We start from the raw sequence: 21,428 nt of genomic DNA, 5'->3' as shown, positions 1-21,428 counted from the left end.
TAATTATCCTGCGCTTCTTCAAAACCTTTCTTCCTTTACAAAGTCTACCATTACCACCCCTCCACCCTCCCCGAATCTTTTTTCTCCGTATCCAAAGACTGGCCCACAACGACCCATAAAAGGCGAAAAAAAACCAACCGGATGATTACTTTCTCCGGCGGTCGCGTCTCGATTTTTCGGTTGCCACCATCCTACCACCAGGTCCGGTGGAGGCATCGATGCCGATGGCAAGGTTAGAATGAACTAGCAGAATCCGTTAATGCGCATGCGCAGCTCCCCTAACCGTTAACCCCACCACCGCGTCTCTCGTAACCGGCTAGTAGGTAGTAGACCGGTCTCGTGTCTACTAGCGGACAGTTGCGTTTCTGTACGCGTTTGTGCGTCTTGTCGGGACGCCAGGTGCCAGTGCGTCGCCGACTGGCGTCACGGCGCCTCTCGCCGTTGATTGTGCGTCCCCTCGTGTGCTCCTTCCTTCTTTTTTTTTTTCTTCTTTCTCTACTGCTCCTCTCCCTTCTTCCTAAAGAAGCGTTTGTCGAGTGTGTCTCGTTCTGTAGTGTATTTTTAAAATCGAATCTGTTGTGGTGGGACACGTGGTGGACACCGGAAGTGAAAGTCGAGAAAAGTCTATCGCGCCGGTGTTATCGATCGAAGACAAGTTCCAGAGCAGGAAAAACCGAATCGACGGGAGAGGTAGAGGGAAATTGAGAAAAAAAAAGAGGTTGATCGTCGGTGACTTGACAGTCGCGTGATTCAAGATTCGGGAGGAGGCAATGGTCTCGCGACAACGTCGCGTAGTCGTCGATAAGAGTGATCGGGTACTCAGGCAGAGTTCTTGGTAAGGATGACTGAAAAGTGTCAACGTGAACGTCGTCTTATCGTGATTATGTAGGAACACGAAAGGAGTTGTATTTTTAATCGTTGTTTTCCTGATTCGTATCGTGATCGTTGGGATTTTCTGTTTGGAAGTCTTCCGCGAATGCAAACCATGTCCACAGGGAGAAGTGTTGCCAGTAAACAAAACGGAGGATCGCGTGTGCGGAATGTCCACAGTCTGCCATAATTTGTCTTGCGTATGGTAAATCTGTGGAACATATGGATAGAGAAAGTTAGAGATAAAAGAAATGCAGTGTTCCATGGAAATACTGCAAGCTTACGTCTACTGGCAGGTTTCAACGAGTGAAATATGGATGTCGGACTTGTTGAAGTGTTTCAGATGATACGATAATCTTTTTAATCTATTTACATATCCGATAATGTAGGTGTGTTGTAAAGAGTATGTCAAACTCTACCTTTGACAACTTTTTATCGTCTTTACAAATTTGATAAATATTTAATACAAAATATCGTAGAGAAGGGATCGAACCCTGAGGAATTTTTTATCCTTTTTACATATTTCATAGGATTCTGTACAACTATATTCTGTGAAATGTTACAGAGGGTGCGATCAACTATGCTTTTAAAAGCTTATATCTTATTGAAGCCCATAAAAAGCTTTACTTTCTTATTCGCTCTACGAATTTCACGAGGCTTTTTTTTACGAGTATCTTATGTGGAATGTTTTACAGGATGTATCAAACTTTTTTTACAAGATAGATGAGATTTTTTACAAGCACCTTACGAAGGATATCATCGAAGATATATTAAACCGCACGTTTCAGAATTGTTTATTTTCTTTATAAATTTAGAGAGTCTTTTTTTACAAGTATTTTGTATAAAAAAGATTAATCGTATCTTAGTGACGCCGTAGGAAAAGGCTGCGCGTCATATCACCAATTTATGTCAACGAAGCTCCTGCGTAATAATACGAAGAACGTTTCGTAGCCCCGTGTCTCTGTTCAGAATTTCTTGTTGTGTATTGATAAGTCTAGCGTGGTTTCCGTGTCACATCGTTGCTTATCTCGTCGAGTGAATCAGTGAAACCCTTCCTTTTCTTATGTTTTCTATATACTTGCCACTTTAGAAAAATAGTGGCTAATGATAACATGAACGTTTTATATAAATCAAGTTTTAATTAATCGACTGAACAGTTAAAAGGATACCTATTCTCACCGCTATAATTTTATACGGAACATTAATACAATCTTTGAGAATTCGTTGTTCTCCCTGCAATTTTCATCAAGTTATTTATAAATATCTTATATAGAGTGTATTGATTAATTTAGTGATACAAATTTTTTTAAACGGAATATGTATGTCGAAATATTTTCTAGCGATATTTTAAATTTGTTAATCGAACTGTTTTCTTCGTTTTTGAGAATATTTTATTCTTCGCGCGAATGTAACAAGTCAGTGACAGATCTAATACGAAAAGAAGTAAATTATTTTTATACAAGTTATTTTCATAGCATTCGCTATTTCTCAGTGATTCGGCTTTTCTAAATATAATATATCGTACTATTTTTCCAAGATATCTTTCTATTCTGTTTACACCTCCAATGACAGCTTTATCACAAAAAAACATATACATACACCCGTTCCTTTAACAATTTTTTACTGTAGAGCTTATTAATACAAACTTCTTCTAGGAAACTAGAAAATTAGAAAACTAGCTGTATTATTCTCTATATTAAAATTATTTATCACAAAAAAACATATACATACACCCGTTCCTTTAACAACTTTTTACTGTAGAGCTTATTAATACAAACTTCTAGGAAACTAGAAAATTAGAAAACTAGCTGTATTATTCTCTATATTAAAATTATTTATCACAAAAAAACATATACATACACCCGTTCCTTTAACAATTTTTTACTGTAGAGCTTATTAATACAAACTTCTTCTAGGAAACTAGAAAACTAGAAGACTAGCTGTATTATTCTCTATATTATAAAATTATTTATTCCTTTTACAAGTTTAACGATACCGTTCTCTAATGCTTCAACATATCGATACAGAATTATAATAGAATTCTCTCGAAACAAAATACCTTACAATACGTTCGTTGAGAATCGTGTCAGTCAGAGTTATCTGATTCCGTTGTCAGGCTTTGTGCACGATAATCTTCCGGCTGGTGACACCGTCAGCCGGTTGCAGCCGTCGCTGATAACGGACTGCTTGTTAACCGTGTGCCATGGTCGTCTTATCGAACGCCTCGTCGTGAAAGGAGGATGCCCGTGCAAAGGTAACTCGTGCTGTTTGATCGAACGATGCGTGGATATCTCGTCGTATGTTCGACATTCGCCCAATGAGGTTCTGAACGCTGGACGTTGATTAAAGTGGGACCCAATGCGACAGAAATTGGACTCTATCGAATGTATCTTCTGTTGGTTTCTGTTGATTTTGCTTCCGTTTGTAATCTTCGTAGGGGAAGGATTAGGTTTACCCGGAGAATCATTGGATTAAGGCTAGAAGAGACAGAAACTGGAGCTACTTACTTTGTTTGAATAGACGTCTTTGCTTGTAGTTTTATCTGTTCGTACAAGTTCATATATCTAAATAGAATGTTGCTTGTATAAATTGTTTCCACCTGTGAAAGGTTGATACATGTATGCATTTTGTTAAATACGATGAAAACATTTTTAACGTGTCATACCTTCTATTCGCTCTATCTATTCTGCTTTAGACGAAGATTCTTCTTCTGTGTTCAAACTCTGAATTTCACCTTCTTCTGAACATCCATAAAACGGCTGTCAACTGGCATAGACTGTATATGGTTGTTACAAATATTACACGTATTAAAAGTTCCTATATTTTGCCTACGGTAAAAGGACAACGCATTGAACGAACAATATGAAGAAATAACAATATGTCATTGAATAAAATAATGTAATGAAATTAACAGAAGAAACGCTTTGATCTAGTATGTGCTCTACTTTATCACCATCCATAAGCTGAGCAATACTGTTTTTAAAGGGAAACAAAAGACTCATCCTCGAGTATCCTCCAGCATTGTCTCTCTAGACAATAAAATTACCCGAAATAGAACAAAACTCCTCAACTTGGGAACAATACGAAACAATTACTCATAAATCTACCGCACGTAACAAATCTTATATTCATGACTGTGTAACTCAATGATACTATCGCGCATAAAAATAAAAAAGCCACTGAAGGAGGTACTTTACAATCCACACGGTTCAGCTAGGAACTCCATTGATTTCGAAAGAAATCTTCTCCAGCACCCGCCCAATCTCTGTGCTATACATCACGACCGATAAGGGATCTCTGTCTGCTCCATTCTCCTGCATCTCACCCCGGAATAATTCTGCAACCACTCTCCAATAGAAACTTGCAGAAAATACCTCTTCAACCCTTAAAAATTACCTCTTTGTCCTGTAAAAAGAAACTACCAAGTTGACTGGAAAATTCCCAATTTCTTAGACATAGTAACATCTTTGTTCGTTGTTGGATTTTCGAATTGTTCTTAAAAGAGCCCTAAGGACAAAGAATCGTTAACAGAATGCATTTAGACGCGTTCGTGCTTATTAACAGAAGTGAAAACTTCTCTAGCGAGAATTGTGTAACTATACGAATCAGCATACGTGTACTTACATCGAGAATAAACATTTTCTTCGTTGCTGCATCTACGTATCAAGCGATGACACGCAACATCGTACGAGGTTAGTTTGCACGCGTTAAATTTGGCAACGACTGCAGAAAATTTACATGTTTGAGAAACTTTAGAAAGATTCTTTTCCTGTTCCTAGTGGATCATCTTCGTTCTCTCTCCTTTTTAAAGTCTGTCCTTTATCGTTTTACTTAACATTTTCTAATTTCTTAACTTCGCCCTTTTTTCTCTCTTATCCTTTACCCCTTCCTTTACCCCTTTGGGGGTGAAATTTTGAAAACACTTGTACAGATTTTTCAAACACATTTCGAGATATGGAAGAAACCGTGAAAAACATTTTGTCCCCTTTTATTCTCTTAGTGAATGAATTTCGAAACATCCCTTCTTGACGAGTGCTTACGTCCTGACAGGAATATACTTTGCGAATTTTATATTTTCAAAAGTTATGCGTCGATCAGTCAATCGGGACATTGATTTTTATATAAATATATATATATATATATATAAATTAAGGACCAACGTTTCGCTGGATGACGTCGCTCGTGTCACTTATCAGTTTCGATAACGACGAGTCGAGGCTGTTGGACGTCGTCGTGGGTGGTGCGGCCGCAGTTCCATGCCAGCCTCCGGGATCAATGCTCGTGACTGGTTGATTGGACGTTCTTGGTGCTCAATAAACGCGATTATTCCCGGTTTTTCGCGCGATAAACACTTTGTTTGCGACTATTCTCGCGATAGTGATTCGCTCGAGCGTGATTCAGTTTGTCGCGGGACGTGTCGCTGGACGAACGTAATTCGTGCAGTAATCTTTTCCGTGAAGGTATAATTGATGTTACGTTCGAAGGAATCGTGGTTTGCGGGATTCGTGGAAAGGATGAAATGGGAATTGTTTTGTTCTGGTGCAAGTGCGTACATCGTTGTTTCATCCCGTGCAAGATAATAAAAGTAGGCAGAGTCCTCTTCTTTTTAATATTGCTCTCTGAGTGTGCCTTTTTTTATACGTAAAGTTATCGGTTTATCGATTATCGAGGAGCATTAGTTTGAAATAAAATAGAGGAAAACATGTTTGTTTAAGTAAAAGAGTTATCTTACCGCAGAGACAACAATTTGTGAATAATTAGTGCGAAATTACATTTTATGTTACGTTGCATAACGTTATAGCCGAATTTTCAATCGAAGATGGACAAAGTTCTTTCTGGCGAATTTCTCGCCGACGATTGAATCGCTGCTCGTATTACTAGATCCTCGAGGTTGTGATGAATTATGCTAAAAAAACTGTTGAATAGACTGAGAAGGTGAGTGCCGATAAAAAGTTTATCAAAAATACGTGAAATCGTGAAACGGCGTTCATAAAATTTCTGCGAAATATCAACCGAGGAACGTTTGCGTTCCGAATCCTTTAAAACGTCGCGTCGTGTGATAGCACGCGATACGCGCAGTCGAATTTCTGGAAAATTCACTAATCAATGCGCAAGTTCAATGAATTGAACTATCATAGCTTTAAGGTTTGAGACGTTTAATTTTGTTTCTCTTAAAAATAGTATCTCAATGATACATTAACAATATCGCGAATTTCTAAAATTAATAATTAAACTGCGGATGTTTATGCAACCTCATATTTTTATAACCATAATTAAACAGAAAAAAATGAAACCTAAATAGAAATTTATTTTCCCTACCACTTAAGTATGTAATAATGTTACGTTACTTTTACACCTACGTGTAGTCATCACAAAGAACGAAGTCATTGTAGATCCGTCTGTTCATGCGAATAGTTTTGCGTTATCAAACCAAATTACATCCGAATCAAATTTTATAATAAAATCCCACTCTGTTACGTGGAAATTTTCGTATGTACAATATTTGTCAATTGCGAAATAAAAAGAGTCCTAAAACAAAATTATCCTAAAATAAAAGAAATAAGTTATGTGAGATAAAATTATCTATCTTTTGCATCTTCTTTCCTCTTCCAATATTCGTGTTATGACTTTTGCATATTTCTGCGACGAGTCGCAGCATTAGCAAAAATATTGCCCGTACTTTTCCTTCGAAATTTTGCTTCCACGCAGTCTGCGTCGACAAACTTAAAAGTAGCCTTAGGCGAGTTTCGCGTGTCTTTGGCTTTCCATCGAATCGACACGGCGCGACGAATGAATCAGTTCTAACGAAAGGTGTGTAGTATAGCGTATAGTCACACTAGTCACACGGTCGTTTCCACTGATTTGTCACGTTCTACCCGATAAAGAATGGAAAAATACAATTGAAAAAGATTTCAGCGCAAAAATGTTCGATGGAATCGAGAGAAACGATCATCGAGATTAAACAGAAGCGCGTTATTCGCCGAGACTAGAACCGTTTCCCGTCGAAACTGTGCTTCAAAATAAAATTTCAATGATTTCCTAATAATATCGCGTTACTCAACTTGGAAGATTATGGCATTCCTATGCTAATGAGTAACCTACTTGCAAAGTTCATTTTTGTGGATATCTAAAAATTGTCGGTTTGTTTAAACATGCCATTCTTTTAACAAAATCAATTACGACTACGTTTCAAGCCACTCTACTTTCGTAGCTTTTAATTAGATCCAGCTTTAACACCTTTAATTCCTCTTAAGGAAGAAAAACATTTTTCCGACCGATCGAACAGCGTTTTTCAAGGAAAAACTAAAATTCGACGAAGCTTATTATTTGAATAAGATTGTTTCGATAAGCAAAGCGAACGAAAAATGTATAAAAATTAATATTTATCAAATGAGAAATATGACAATTAATGATTCTAAATTTCCGCTGTTTATTTTATATTCTCCTATGTATATTTCTTTTTCCATTTTCTAATTTTCATACAAATCGCGTAATATTTTCACGTCGCTTTTTATTGGGACTCTGAACGATAAAGCGTCACGGAGAAAGACGCGGTTGCAAATTAACTTTCGGCCAAGGAGATCGCTCTGCGATCAAGACAGATCAGGAACGTGACGGGAAACTCTGTTCCACGGAGTCTCATCGAGATGTGAAAGAGAAAGGAAAGAAGCGAGGGAGAGGAGACAGCTTATCGGAGGTTCTTCGAATTACTTTCTTCGGACAAATCGAGTTTTCCTTCTTTAATATGTCACTGTACACGAGCGAACCTGACTTTATTTTTCCAACGAAATTACAAGCAATTTGATATATTAATTTTATTTTCATCGTGATTGCATATAACAGACGAATATCATTTTACGATACGATGAAACTTTGTACCAGGAATTACAAGTTAAAAATTCAAAGGCTTCTATAAATCCAATCGTAAACTCTTCTCTCGCCAAACCAGTTTCATTTTTAACAATTTTAATTGCCTGCGAGGTACGTACCAAAAGAAGAAACGCGAGACGAGTGAATCTGACGAATGTCTTGGAAATTTTTCAAATTTCTTTCAGGTTCTCGAAATCTCTTGAAAAATTCAGATATAACCTGCCTACGATTTTCTTCGACCGCATAGAAATTGCGCGCTTTTCGCCTAAATTTCACAAATTTCATCGCAGACTGACCACGAGCACTCTAGTTATGCAAATTTCTATAAATAATTCTGCAACCCAGATCTACTTCTATCCCACGCAAACTCTCATTCAGGATATCAAACACGATAGAGATTTTCCCAAAATAAATCCGCCTGTAAATCAGAACCACGGTACGGTCAGTCACTTTTCATGCAGTTTCGTCTGCAGCCCGTCTAGATGTTCGAATTTGGATCACGCTCGACTATTCACGCGATCGCAATTCAAGCGCAGACGATTTCTCAATCGTCGTTTTATTTCGAAACTAACGAAATGACGTCGATCGTTCGAGTGAATCTCGAGATTTCGTAGGTTGAATGAACGTCGTGAGATACGAAACGATTTGTCTTCGTTGCTGATACGAAACGCGTCTACTTTATTGATGACTCGTTAGTGGAACGAGTTACTCTCCTCTTTATTCGTTTCTCTTATTCCCTTCTTTTTGTTTCATTACTCTCGTTGGCGATGTTCGTGTTGATGTTTCACTGCGGATGTATCTTAAAATTCTTCGCGTTCGCTTCGAATTGGCTCAATGAAGTATCTCGGAGATTACGCGTCTGATTAATTTGATAGGGAATTGTTAGATAAAATCGTTACTAAGCCTTGCAGCGATAATGACAATTGCAATTTTCTTTAGTTTCACTTTATCGATTAATATTACGTTCGATGTTATCTGTAGAGCTTCTACTTATAATGGTGCAATATATATTTTTTATTTATTATTTTTATTATATTTTGGACGCGTTCCACTCCTGATCGGTGATTGGTATCGATTCTCAGATTCTTTAACAGTATAATCATTTTTATTCTCGATATTCTGTTAAAGAATACCTTCGCTGATTTTTTCTTTTAACGCAAGAATTTGTATTATCTCATAAATCGTTTATAAAATTTCTATTATTTGCTTGCAATATTACTCTGTCAAATTTATACGAAAGAATCGAGGAAATACTGTGCGGTTCTTTTTAACATATTAGTATCTTGCGATATATGTTTCGATATATTGCAGGCAAATCGTCGAAATAGCCAGCAAACTCTGCTATGCAAATCAGCCTCGCAATAGCGGCCTTGGAGCGAGAATTAGCTGCGAAACGAACCACCACGGAATTCGGCTGCAAAATACCCTTTGTGTCCCTGTTCAGTGTTTGTCGACAGTTTACATGCGCATGGACTTTCCACCCCTAAATCCGCAGTTTCACGTTCATTTCCGCGATCTGCCGACTGTCGTATTTAATATTAATACCAGGACATGCGTGGTCAGTCCAGCAATTCACGCGATCGATCGCAATTAAACCATGGAGCTGACACGTTGTTACCGATTTCACCGAAACCGCACCTGTTAAAAGGCTAAAGCAATTCCCCTGATCTGGCCACATTTATTTATCGCATGATCGCGTTCCACGCGATGACTAATTTTTAATTATTAAACGTCTATTCGTCTCGAGCCAAAGAGCTGAATATCTCGTTATAGGAAAGTTGGATGGTAAGATGAAACTATACGCAAAAGTTAGGGATTTCAGGGAATCTTTGAGACAGAACCTTCTCTGACGACGACGAAGACAGAGGAAAGAATGGAAAAGTAACAGACCGAGAAATAATAAATAATGTAAGGAAGCTATAGGACTGGAATATGAGAATGACACGAGAAAAATGAATTAACGAGGCTAACAGAACGTAGAATTAGGAATAAAAGATGACAGATTTTAAGGAATCCTTGAAACGGGACCTCGTTCGAATAAAAACCGACGGAAGTTGTTCAATCTTCTTCGTCGCTAATTCAATTCACTGGTCGAGGGACGAGGTCCTCCACTTATTTCGAGCAGTACATTCAGCATGGCGTCACTGTTCAAACTGCACGTCATTATGACAGACCCTCCTCGTCCCTTTCTTTTTTTTCCTCCGTCGGAAGAATCATCGAATACCCACGAACGTGATCCCTCGTGGAGACCGTTTATTAGGAAATATAATTCTCGCGTGCTGTCGTATCTTCTTCGTGGCCCTTCTAATAACGAATAAAGCGTAAAAGGAATGTAGAAAAAAGTCTGATAACGAATGAGAAATCTGCAGGCGAATACTACGACGATCGATGACCTCCAGCAGTTGGCATTTTCCTCTCTTGCTTTCTCATCACATCTGGCCATTTTTCGTTGGTCCAATATCGAGGGCGTTTCTCAAATCGCGTGTGTGCACCTCTTTCTCCCTTTCCCCTTTCTCTCCTCTTTTTGCCGGCAATTTTTTTCCGATCGGTATCGTAATAACACTGCGTGTCTCAAACATGCTGGTCCAGGTTCCTTTTATGTCTATCCGTTCTCAGAACTTTGATCATAGGAACGTTTCATAGCCTTGTTATATTTCCAGAGCACGGAAAATATTCTTCTTTATTCTGGATCTTTTGTGATGGCGTTTCGGCTGACACGACGCAGAGATTGCCTTTGGCTTTGAGCATATTCGTGTAATTGGGCTTCCTGCGGCAATCGTCCGTCGAGTTTTCTATTTTTAATTATTTTACCAGAAATTTGTTATCGCGTCTTACGTTGTAGAATACTATAAAAAGTTTATTTCAATTTTCCAAGAAATATTTTATTCCATTTATAACAATCGTCGGTTCTGAATTTTCAAACCAGAACGAATAATTATAACCGGTGACAATTTTTCTTACAAACGAACGAAACATCGATCGTAGATCAAACGTTTGCTTCGTTTTATTTCAATTCACTCGGACCCCTTCGATCATTTCCCCCATAGTTTCCATAACAATTACGACTAGGGGTAAGAACGAGCGATCTAGGCAATTTCTCCCGAAAATACTTTATCTTCGCCAATTAATTACTCGACCAGCTTTGTAGCGATATTTCACGGGTAATTTCTATCGCCAACAGACACATACTTTTCCTCGGAATCGTCGACAATAAATAATCACTGCGTTAAGTCGTTTATGACGTGGCGATAATTCTCTGGCGCCTCGATCGCGTGCCACAGACGATTCGCCGTTTTATTGGAGCTAAAAATTCACTAAACATCGAGTTTTAATTTAAATGCGTTTTTATGAAAAAAAAAATATTACGGCATAAGGATTGACATATTTGCATTTCAGTCAAATTCGTCAAAGCCACCTGTTTATCGTACGTTCTTTAGCCATCACCATTTTCGTGTTTATCGTAAGAAACTGTTTGAATCGAGGCTCGTTTAGAACACCAGAACTTTGAAGTAGAAGTAGACATAGTACTTTGGTCAAAGTGCACTAGAAGTAGTCTATAGAAAAGTAGAATAGAATAGAATAGAATAGAAGGTTCACTTACACCGATTTAAATCACGCTTACGTAACTTTGTGTCGCCATTAAAATCGTCCAAAGTTAATTAGAAAACTTCAAATCAGGAAACAACGCATACTTTTATAAGAGCACAAAGAATTCTATAAATTGTAATTGCTACTGAGGAGAGTAAGTAGCGAGAAAAGTTCAATTTCCCGTGAAGCAAATCGATCGTTTTATCCGAAAAAGTTTGTACAATGACTAAGAAGTTCCCGATAAAAAAGAAGAAAAAAATCTTTTCGCGCTTGTCAAGTAAAGAATTCTTTAATGAGAAAAAGCACAGATAAAGAATCTTTCGACGAATTAAAATTCCTTAATAGACGAGAAGTTCTGCGATAAATTACAATCGGTCGTTTCTAAAATAAATAATTAACGTGATTGAATTCCTCGAGATTCAAACTCGATGTTTTATCAAAATAAAAAAAAAGAATTCGCCAAAAAAGCAAAAGAACGAACGACGATCGAAACTATCTTAAAGACCAAGAACTTTCCAAGAAGTACAACGGTCACTCAAAATCGAACTTCCTCCTTCGATATACTAAAATGAAGGCTCGACCACAACCAAATCGTTCTTCCCAGAAATTCGACGAGGACGAAAAAGGAGTGTGTGAACCAAAGAGAAGCGAGAGAAATCTCGTATCTGTGAGATGCGTTGGTATACGTGGAACTCGCGGAAGGATCGTCGGCAAACAGGATCGCAATAATGCTACCACCGATTCTGAACAACATTAACAGCGACATACTGACGCTGTACACGAACCCCGGAAGCGGAAGAAGCGTGGCCACTCGGGCCACAAGGGGCCGTTACGCGGAGATCGGCGTCAAAAGGTAACTTTTCGCATGAAAAATCGATGTTCCTGTTGAAAACGTAGCTCCAGTCACGCAGAGGAAACCTTTTAAGTGTATTTATAGGTTAATCGAAGACGAAAGGCAATGAATATTTTAACGTTCGTTTGCATGATTTATGAAAAGCATCTTTCAGTATGGTAGAACGATTCCCTTTAGTTGATTCCTTTTAAAATAGTAGTATTTTCGTACTTTTGTCATTAGAATTGCTCGTTACCGTGTAATTTATCATCCTTTCGACGTGTATTAATCGTATGGGAAAAAATTTCCTGATATTTTATACTCTTGTTATTTGCTATTAATGATATAATAATATTTAATAATTTTACGATATTAAAACTATTAGATCGTTTATGAAAGTTATAAATGAGATCGTTTATAAAATATTTGAAGACGTGATATTTGTTTTTACAAAGAATTAATGTACGAAACATTAGTTGAAAAGAAGTATCTATGGAATCTATTTCGTCGATAGGTTTCTGTCGAATAATCTGTTTTAAACGATTAAAAGATGGTTTCGTTGGAAATGAAATTGTTCGAAAGAAAGTATTTACCGTTAAGAAAAACCGACTGTTATGTTATATTATAGCCACGAAACCGTGTGTTAATTATTAATCGATGGCCATTGCACTCGGATCGTGCTTGTTGCAGTTGCCATTGCCGGCACCTGCGTTTATTGATCCCGCCGCCACCGACCACCATGAACCCGATGGTGAACGCGGAAATGGAAATTTTCGAGTGATGCTGCGACGCGAGTCGTTCGCGTATTTTTTCCTTCTTCTTGTCTTTTTTTCAATTTCCATAAACAGCGATTCGCGTCAACGTCCTTCTAAAAATCAAATATAGACAATCTTCATAGAATCCGTATTTTCAATTTTACATAAAAATTCTATATTATGAAATTTGAATATCGCGAAAATTTAGATTGCCGTAAAATTGAATCATCTCGTATAATGAAGTTTGTGAATTGTCGACTCGAAACTACATTACGGTCTACAACGATTCAATTTTGGAAATTGGCAGTAAAAAAAAAAAAAGAAAATAGGCGATATTTCGACAGACAAGCAACCGCAATTTAAAAATTCAATTATTCGCGTTTGCAATTCGTCGATTCTATTATATCGAACTATACCACTTCAAAAAGTCACGACAAAAATGATCGAGGTCCTGAAACCGCAGCGATCGAATTTAAAAAGTCGCAATGAAAAAAGCTGTTCGAATAAACAGTCGCAATCGTCGCTCGCGTTTCCTCCGGAAATAAAGCTATCCTTAAATAACGTTTTAAAGGAAACTAAAATAGGAAATACTCAGAAATGTTTCAGCATGTCGATAGATTTTCAAATTTTCTCCAATGCTTCGTGAATCGAGATTAAAAATAAAATATTTTTCGCCTTGTGAAAAATCGATCGGTCGTGAATCATTACGGAGGTCGACGAAACGGCTCGTGTCTCGCATGTCACCGCGGAAAAATCGATTTTAATCAGCGGTTAATATGAAATATGATAGCAAAAGTGGCCGAGCCGCGAGAAACCCTTCGGTTTATTCTTATGTAAGCCTCTTACCCGTAATCCGCTTGGGGTCTTTGCGAATAGAGATTCATTTATTTCCTTTTTTCGGCTGCAGCCCACTCTATGGGAGGATCCTGACCCGGTTATAATGGGGTTCCTCCCATGGATTCCAATTACCGGGTGTTCCTCGTTGACGCCGTTAAAATAAAATTCCAGCTCGCCAGCTTCGCGTATCTCGATACGAGAAAAAAAGAAAAAAGATTTCACGTTTTAACGAATTATTATCGAATATCGATACTTATTTTTGGTCTTTCTTTTTTGAAAAATTGAGAAATCGGAGATATTTTAAAATAGGTTGGAACCGCTGTTTCCAAGTTTAATTTCTTCCCCAAATTGATGTTTAATCTGTGTGGTACTTAATACTGACGTAGAAAGGACAGATTTTATTACGTTCTTTAAATAATATAAATTAAAAAATTAATGAAACTAGATATATCGTTGATGAACATTATCGAGTTTCCATACATATTATAAACGTAGGTATTAAACATCGAATATCGTAACTGGAAAATTCATAAGTTCGGCCAAACGATACAGAGGTTGCAGGAGATTCGGAGACGAGAAACGATATGGCCGGGAGGTGACTAAAACCAGTAGAATTTCCGGGTAACATTGCGCTTGGTCGGAAGTGCACACAGAAGCGTTCAGAGTCCCATCGTTGCTCAATGAATCATACCATGATATACATGCGAAACTGCGAGCGTCGCACGGAAATTACACAGCGACGAGGTCGACGTTCATCGTTCCTCTACACAGTTTGGTGATATTGTTGCTCGTTGCTCCGTTAATTGTGAGATTAATTTTTAACTGAAACGCGTAGAATTTACGCCGTAGATCGAGCTATTTACTCAGTATGGAAGTCTCTTGTCTCTTTTCATGTATAAGCTTAAACAGATAAGAATTATCTTTGCAAAAAGTAAATGTAGAAACTAAATATTATATGCGTCTCAGTCTCATCATATTCTCGACTTTTGATGAAAATTTTCTTCTCCTACGCGACCATTCTATCCAACTATCCTACGGTTGACCCTTTGCCTAAAACTATTAAGAAGATTACAAATTAATCTCGAGCAATAAAGAACCTTCGAACTTGCTATCCCAACGATTTTTCCATCGCGCGAAGCTATTGAGACAATTCATCCGACTTGATAAAACCGCTTATCTCTTTGTTATCAATCTTTGTACAAAATAGTCCAAAGGATGCCAAACGGATGAACAAATAATTTAAACCTCTTAAAATTCTCAATTCAATTACCAATTATTCGTAGAACGGAATGAACGAATCCGAAATTAACCAGGCAAAGGCAGCAATGATCCTTTGGAGGAGGCTGTTTACGCCAAAGGAATACCGGAAGCTTATCCTGTGACCCGAGCGGAAGAGCGCGAACGCGAGTAAACGCGTTTGCATCAAAGAGCTTGGACGGTAAAGCCCTGTGCACGAAAAAGCGAGGAGGACCGTAAGTGGAATTTAAGCGAGACCTTTTGAGCCATTCGAGGCGTCTTTGATGCGCGAACGCGGCCTCGTTACCGTTTTTCCCGCGTTTTACGCGTCTTTCCGCTTGGAAAAAATCGGAGCCTCTTTGAGGACCGGCCGATCGTCAACAACGTTGCGTTAATTAATCGAGCCACTCGAACGAAACTTGTCTCCTATGTTGCGTATCACGAGAGAGAGTCATCCATTGCGAAGTGACTTTTAAATCTTGCGGGAAATTTAAATGGACAAGTTGAAATTTAGCCTCGAACCGTGCCATTTAAAAGTGGGTCTTCGAATCTTGTCTGAACATAACACCGCTTCGTGCATTTTATACCATTTACCATGTAATGTATGTGAACAAATTATTTCTTCAGCTTTTAGATTGCTCGAGATTAATTTGTAATCTTTTTAATAGTTTTGGGCAAAGGGCTGACCGTAGGATAGTCGGATAGAATAGTCGCGTAGGAGAAGAATATTATTTTGTAATAATATGCGATCGAATCGTAATTATTCCTGGTGGGTTTTATGCAAAAATTCTTGAATTCAACACTCGTTTTTGAAAAAAAAAATATATCTTTGCACATGACAGGTCACTTTTTTTATCTACATCATATAAAAAATAGCCTCTTTTAACTGCCAAGTGACATAAGAATTGGCAAAAAGAATTTTAACTGCTAAGAATTGGCAAATCGATTATTCCCGTGTCATTTCCAACTATAAATGAAAGTCTTTCATAATAAATAATCGCGAGTGTGCATTTTTAATTCGCACCCAATATTTTGCCAGTACGTATACGACGCTTAATCGACGAAATTTATTTTATCTACGATAAACGTTCATTGCTACCTCTTTTCCCACGTCGCGGCGTCGTAAAAAATAATAGAAACATCCTCGATGACCCCAATCGATTAGAATACCAAAGCGGACAATCGTCGAAATTCAATGGACTCGTGGGACACACGCGCATCAACGATTCGTCGTTTCCGACACAATCTCGCACGGTACACGTTAACAATAAACAATGGTCGGTTGATCGAGGGGTTGCATTAACACCACTCGCAACCCTATCGAATCGAAGGGGGTCGAAACGACGTGCACTCGTCCTAATGCGGTCCTCGAGGTGCAGGACGTGTGAACTGGTGAATGCAGGCGCACGTGCACGCGTTTTAGTAGGAAGGAGCTGCGAAAACGACAGGAACTTGGGGTTAATGCAGGGTCGTTGGCGATTTTTCAGATATTTCGTATGAAAAATTAGGTACAGGTCGAAGGGCTAGGCTTCGAATAATATAAAGACGAATTAGGCTTGTATTATGCGGAACGAGGATACGAAGAATAAGGAAATTTTTATATCAAAGATTTTTTATACATTTAGAGCGAATTAATTATAGGTTCGTTTTAAAAATCATTTTCCATCATCTTGTAACTTTAAAATATCCATTTTATTATTTGCAAGATACGCTACAAAAATGAGTAAAACAAACAATTTCGTCTAAACCGGCTTGGACAAATGTTTTAAAATATTTTTTAAAATGCCGTATCGTTCGAATTCTAAACAAAATGTATACTTTACACGATTCTAAGACGTCGTAACGAGAAATTTATGTGTCTACCGTTATCGATCGAATTTTTGGCTACTTCCTGTAGCGGGCAGAGAACCAGCGGGATTTCTAACAAGCGTTTCGGGACGGAAAGTTCGATCTCATCGGGCGGGTAAATCGAAGAAACCACGCGAAACACGATACAGCACTTTCAGTCTAAAGTTACGAGGCACGAGAGCGGAAGGATCGTTTAATTCAACGTTGACGATATCGCCTGCGCTTTCCCTTTCGTTTTCCCATGGCTGATCGCTGGGAAATCGTGACATGGGAAAAGCTCGAGAAACAATCGCGAGAAGTGCGACTGCAGTCTTAGAAACGTCACTCGGAGAAGTTTCCACTTAAATGACCTGCCAGTGGTATTTCTTTAAGAAACGTCGATCTTTAAATGGTATCCGAGGATTATGTACGATCGTAATAATTAGATAACTGTGAGACGATTAGAAATTATCATTATTGAATTTTAGATTGTTTGATTTTACTTTGTACTTTGTGATTTGTGCGACAGAAACCATTATTTTGCAAAAAGTTTCTGTGTAAGATGGTCGAGTATAAAGTGGCGCTGCGTAAGATTTTTCAGCGATGAAAACCGATCGATTTGATTAAGTTAATCGAGGAACCTGGCTACCATTAGACCATGTAAACTCGTTTGCTACGGGAAACGAGTTGTTAAGTCATTCGACGAGGGATAATAATTATCTGCTGGAAATGGGATTATCACTGGAAACTGGTTACAGATGAGAGATCGCATGATTTGCTCGTCCCGATATGGATGGATATATATCGCGTTGTCTCGTTATGTTTGTACTCTATATAACTTCCCACAACGTATCTACGATATAGTATGAAATCATCGCAAACCTGTACCATAGACGTAAAAGAGAAATTTTGCTCGATATTTCAAATATAATTTTATTCGTCAAAACTTGCCCTTAATCCTATCTAATCTAATATAAAGTCTATCGAATTTTGTCCTTCGCGAAAAGTCCACAAAAATCCACGAAACTTCTATGTAATTCATAAAAACCTACTAGAAATTTCTTCGATTCATAAAAAATGTTTCTATCTGTATCTAGAAAGAATACGTGAATTTACACAATCTTACGATCTCGCCATAAACTCGTAAAAGCCCCCTGAAATCATCACGAAACAAACACGCTTCCGTCCCCGATTTCTCAATCAACAAGAACATCTTCCTAGCCGGAAGGACAATCACATCTACTCGCCCCACGCTCTCCATTCTCCAAAGGAACGACATCCGTTTCCACGAGCATCCGTTTCTCTCGCAGTCCTCTACCAAGAGACAAGGCACATAGTATCTCCGTTTTCGCGATGAATATCGGCTGCAACCAGAGTTCCTTTGAATCCACGGTCTTCCATGAATCCAACTAGGAGGACTGGCCATAATGGTTGCCTTTGATAACGGATCAAGTACAAAGCGACGTTTGCAGGCCGAGCAGTCGGTTCAATCGCTTAATTTCGATGGAATCCCGATCGGTCTACGGCGATCCCGACCTTACGGTGAACAAAGAAACGACTGGGATGACCGGAGGCTCGATTAAGACCGGTTGTTTGTTGCGCCTTTGGCGTTGTATCCGTGGAACGTGTCGGCACACGGACAGATATCGTAGCCTGGATGAGGGTAACAGTGATTAGAAGTGCTTTTTATTGGGTAAAACGATTACAGTTTTAAGGTAGAAGTGACGATGGTGCGCTCTTTTTGGGGACTTTGACTAATCGAGGGCTACGATGCTGGAGTTTGTGAGTTTGGACGATGGTCGAGAGATTTTGGATGAAACTGATGAGTTTGCATAAGGAATTTTAAGTATGAATATCGATTTCGTACTTATTTTGCGATGAATAATAATAATAATAATAATTGCAATGCGCAGAAATAATTGATAAGAATGTTGACTCATAAAAAGTCTCAGTTATCTTTCTCGAATAAAATCAACCCAATATAGTTAACCATTCAACAAGCTTGATCGTAATTTAAAAATTATAGAAAGATGGCAAAACAAGAAGCTAAAAGAGCCATCGAGAGTGCAGATTGGTATGTTTCGAGACGCCAAATCAACGAGGAAACCGACATTCCCACGATTAATGGAAGAAATCTCTCGATTTGGCAAAAGATGCCAATCATCCCAACGGAGTCGCAGCTAATCTCCTGGACATCTCCATGAAACGATACTTTTTCAGTGTCCAACTACCCTTCGGATTTAGCGAAGAATGTCAGTAAATGACACTGTGATACATCACTTGATGTATATTCATTTTCAAGACACATAAGTCGTCGTAGTCAGTTGTTGAATATCATTATTTCATGGATCGTACACAAGCAGCGGATAAATAAGAAAAGAAAAGGGACGAAAGCGGGGAATTTTTTGTCGTTTTTTCTCTGATCAAGAATTTGTCCTCGTACAGACTAAAGATACGATGGCAGACAGGAAACGGAGGGCGTAGCGTAAATTTCCGCAGACCCTCGTGTGGATTCTTGGTGGAATGTTTTGCACAGAAGCCCAATATGCGCGGTGCGACGTCGAATGAACGGAAAAGGGCAAACGGTTCGCCTTTGATCACCGACCATTCCGAACTCCCGCAATTATGTACCCTCTAATTACTATATTTGGCCAGCTCGTTTCAGCCGACCAATTTCCAGAATGGAACGTATCCTTCGTCGAATCGCTGTTTCCATCAGCCTGTTTCGGTTTGACAAACGATCTGTCGAATATACGCACTGAGAGATACACGGTTTCGATTTCCCTTGTAATTCGAATTTTTTCCTTTTTGTTCTCTCTCTCTCTCTCTCTTGCTCTCTCTTTTGTCTGTCTTTGTCTCCTCTCCTCTGTTCTTTGGAACTATTGTTGAAGTTGAAGATTTTTGTAGCCCTTCTTTCCTTTCCCCTCTTCTCCTTTTTTCTTCTTCTTCGTCGAGTAAATTTCGCTGGAATCAACTGTTGCGGCGATCTAAATTTCGATATAAGAAATGAGATAAATTTGTCGAGGGAATAAAACTTTCAAGCATTCAGTCGGATAGAGACGACCTTTCTCGGACGACCAAGATTAGAGCTGACAGGCGCATCCCACGGTAGGAATCATGAATTTTGAAAAAGATTAAGCTTCTATCCCCTTAATCCCCGTTAACGTGCAGTCACCGGGACGACGGGAAAAAGACGAGCTCTAATGATATTTTTCACCCTCGAGAAGAATCTTTTTTTTTGGATGGCTCGGGGAAATAACGAAGATAGAGCGAAAAATGAGACAGTAATACGGTATAAATGAGTGCAACAAAAATTTACTCACCAAACAAAACACCTTCGTAAAGATACTCTTTCACAAATATTCTTCTTAACTATAGCAACGCTATACCGAACGTCGTCCATAAATTTTTATACTTTTGAATTTAATTCTCTCTTGCATTCTCTATTTAATTATATCCCACACTCATTTTTATGCGAAGAAGACCAGATATATGAAAGTAATAACCACACGAGTCCCATCGATGTCACGCTGTGTAATATTAATTAAATCAACGTGATATTAATTATAATATTAGGTTAGGCAAAGAAAAGTTTCTTTCGTTTCATAAGGTGATAATAGATGAACAACAATCTCTGTTTTATATTATTTTATTGAATTAGGTATAATCCATTTTGTTCTATCTCTAATATTATGTTTGTGCATAATTCAATGAACTAATATAAAAGAACAAGCATCGTGCGTCTATTGTTTCCTTACAAAACGAACAACCTAATATGAACAATATATTACGATTGAAAATTTGGCAAAGGAAAATAGTAATAATATTTCTAAATATTCTCGAGAACAATTTATCTATTTACGCATCATTGTCGAATAACCTAAATGTACTTGATCGATACTTCATGTTGTTACAATTACTCTACAGCTAATAACGATGTTTCAAAATATTTTCCATTACAATTTCTCTATTTATATCTATTTATCAGACGTCCTAAATAAAGAATTCCCCTTGTACTATCAACAGTAGAAGATATCGAGGAGGAACGCCTTGAACCCTACGACTTTCCGGTCCCAAAGAGGACAATATAACGGGTGACGTCGGTGAGACAGCCGAAACAGAGCGTGGAGGTACACTTAGCGAGTAAAGTGTCGCGTGTTACATAGAGTAACTCAAGATCACTTTGCTGCTTCCACTCGTGTAATCCAAGAGCCTTCTTCGGCTTCGGTTTCCACGAGAAATTGGATAGGCCAGTGTACGGCAGTCGCACTGTGCCTTCCTTCGACTCACTTTTTTCGTTCTTTCCTTCCATCTCTCTCTCTTTCTTCTCAGTTTCCTGTTCTTCTTCCTGATCTACCTATGTGTTGACGGTTAGCTGACCGCTTAACAAGCGTCAGACGCTCGTGTGTATCATCAAATTATTATTAACGCGATATCAGAGGGAATTTAGTATAGCAGAAGGTTATCAGTAGGTTTTACGAACGTTTGAGAAGGTATAAGATTCTAGCTATCAGGTTTCACATCGAATCTTGCGAATTTTTGAGAGTAGAGATCGCTAAAGTTTAAGTAGAATAGGTTGTCTGTTCAAGCTTAATTCGGAGTAGCCTACTCGC

At 38.3% G+C, this 21,428-nt stretch overlaps 1 protein-coding gene across 16 annotated transcripts in view; it reads left to right on the top strand.

The window, feature by feature from the left end:
* The window catches only part of spri (Src homology 2 domain-containing protein sprint), a 211,550-nt gene that overhangs the window by 143,574 nt on the left and 46,548 nt on the right, over nt 1–21,428 (top strand). Inside the window, exons 1-2 of one of the 16 annotated variants that reach the window (XM_033338014.2) lie at nt 359–690; nt 11,933–12,181. The exons of 10 other annotated variants lie outside the window; for them this stretch is intronic. In XM_033338014.2, the coding sequence (XP_033193905.1) occupies nt 12,057–12,181 (125 nt within the window). In that variant the 5' untranslated portion in view covers nt 359–690; nt 11,933–12,056. Of the gene's footprint in view, nt 1–358; nt 836–5,280; nt 5,806–11,932; nt 12,182–21,428 lie in introns of those variants that run through there. 5 more of the 16 variants (XM_033338013.2, XM_033338011.2, XM_033338015.2 and 2 more) reach the window with 5 other exon arrangements.

The sequence above is a fragment of the Bombus vancouverensis genome, chromosome 9, assembly GCF_051014615.1.
Source record: "Bombus vancouverensis nearcticus chromosome 9, iyBomVanc1_principal, whole genome shotgun sequence".
NCBI classification, from domain to species: Eukaryota; Metazoa; Arthropoda; class Insecta; order Hymenoptera; family Apidae; genus Bombus; species Bombus vancouverensis.
This window is presented reverse-complemented; position numbering and strand designations above follow the sequence as displayed.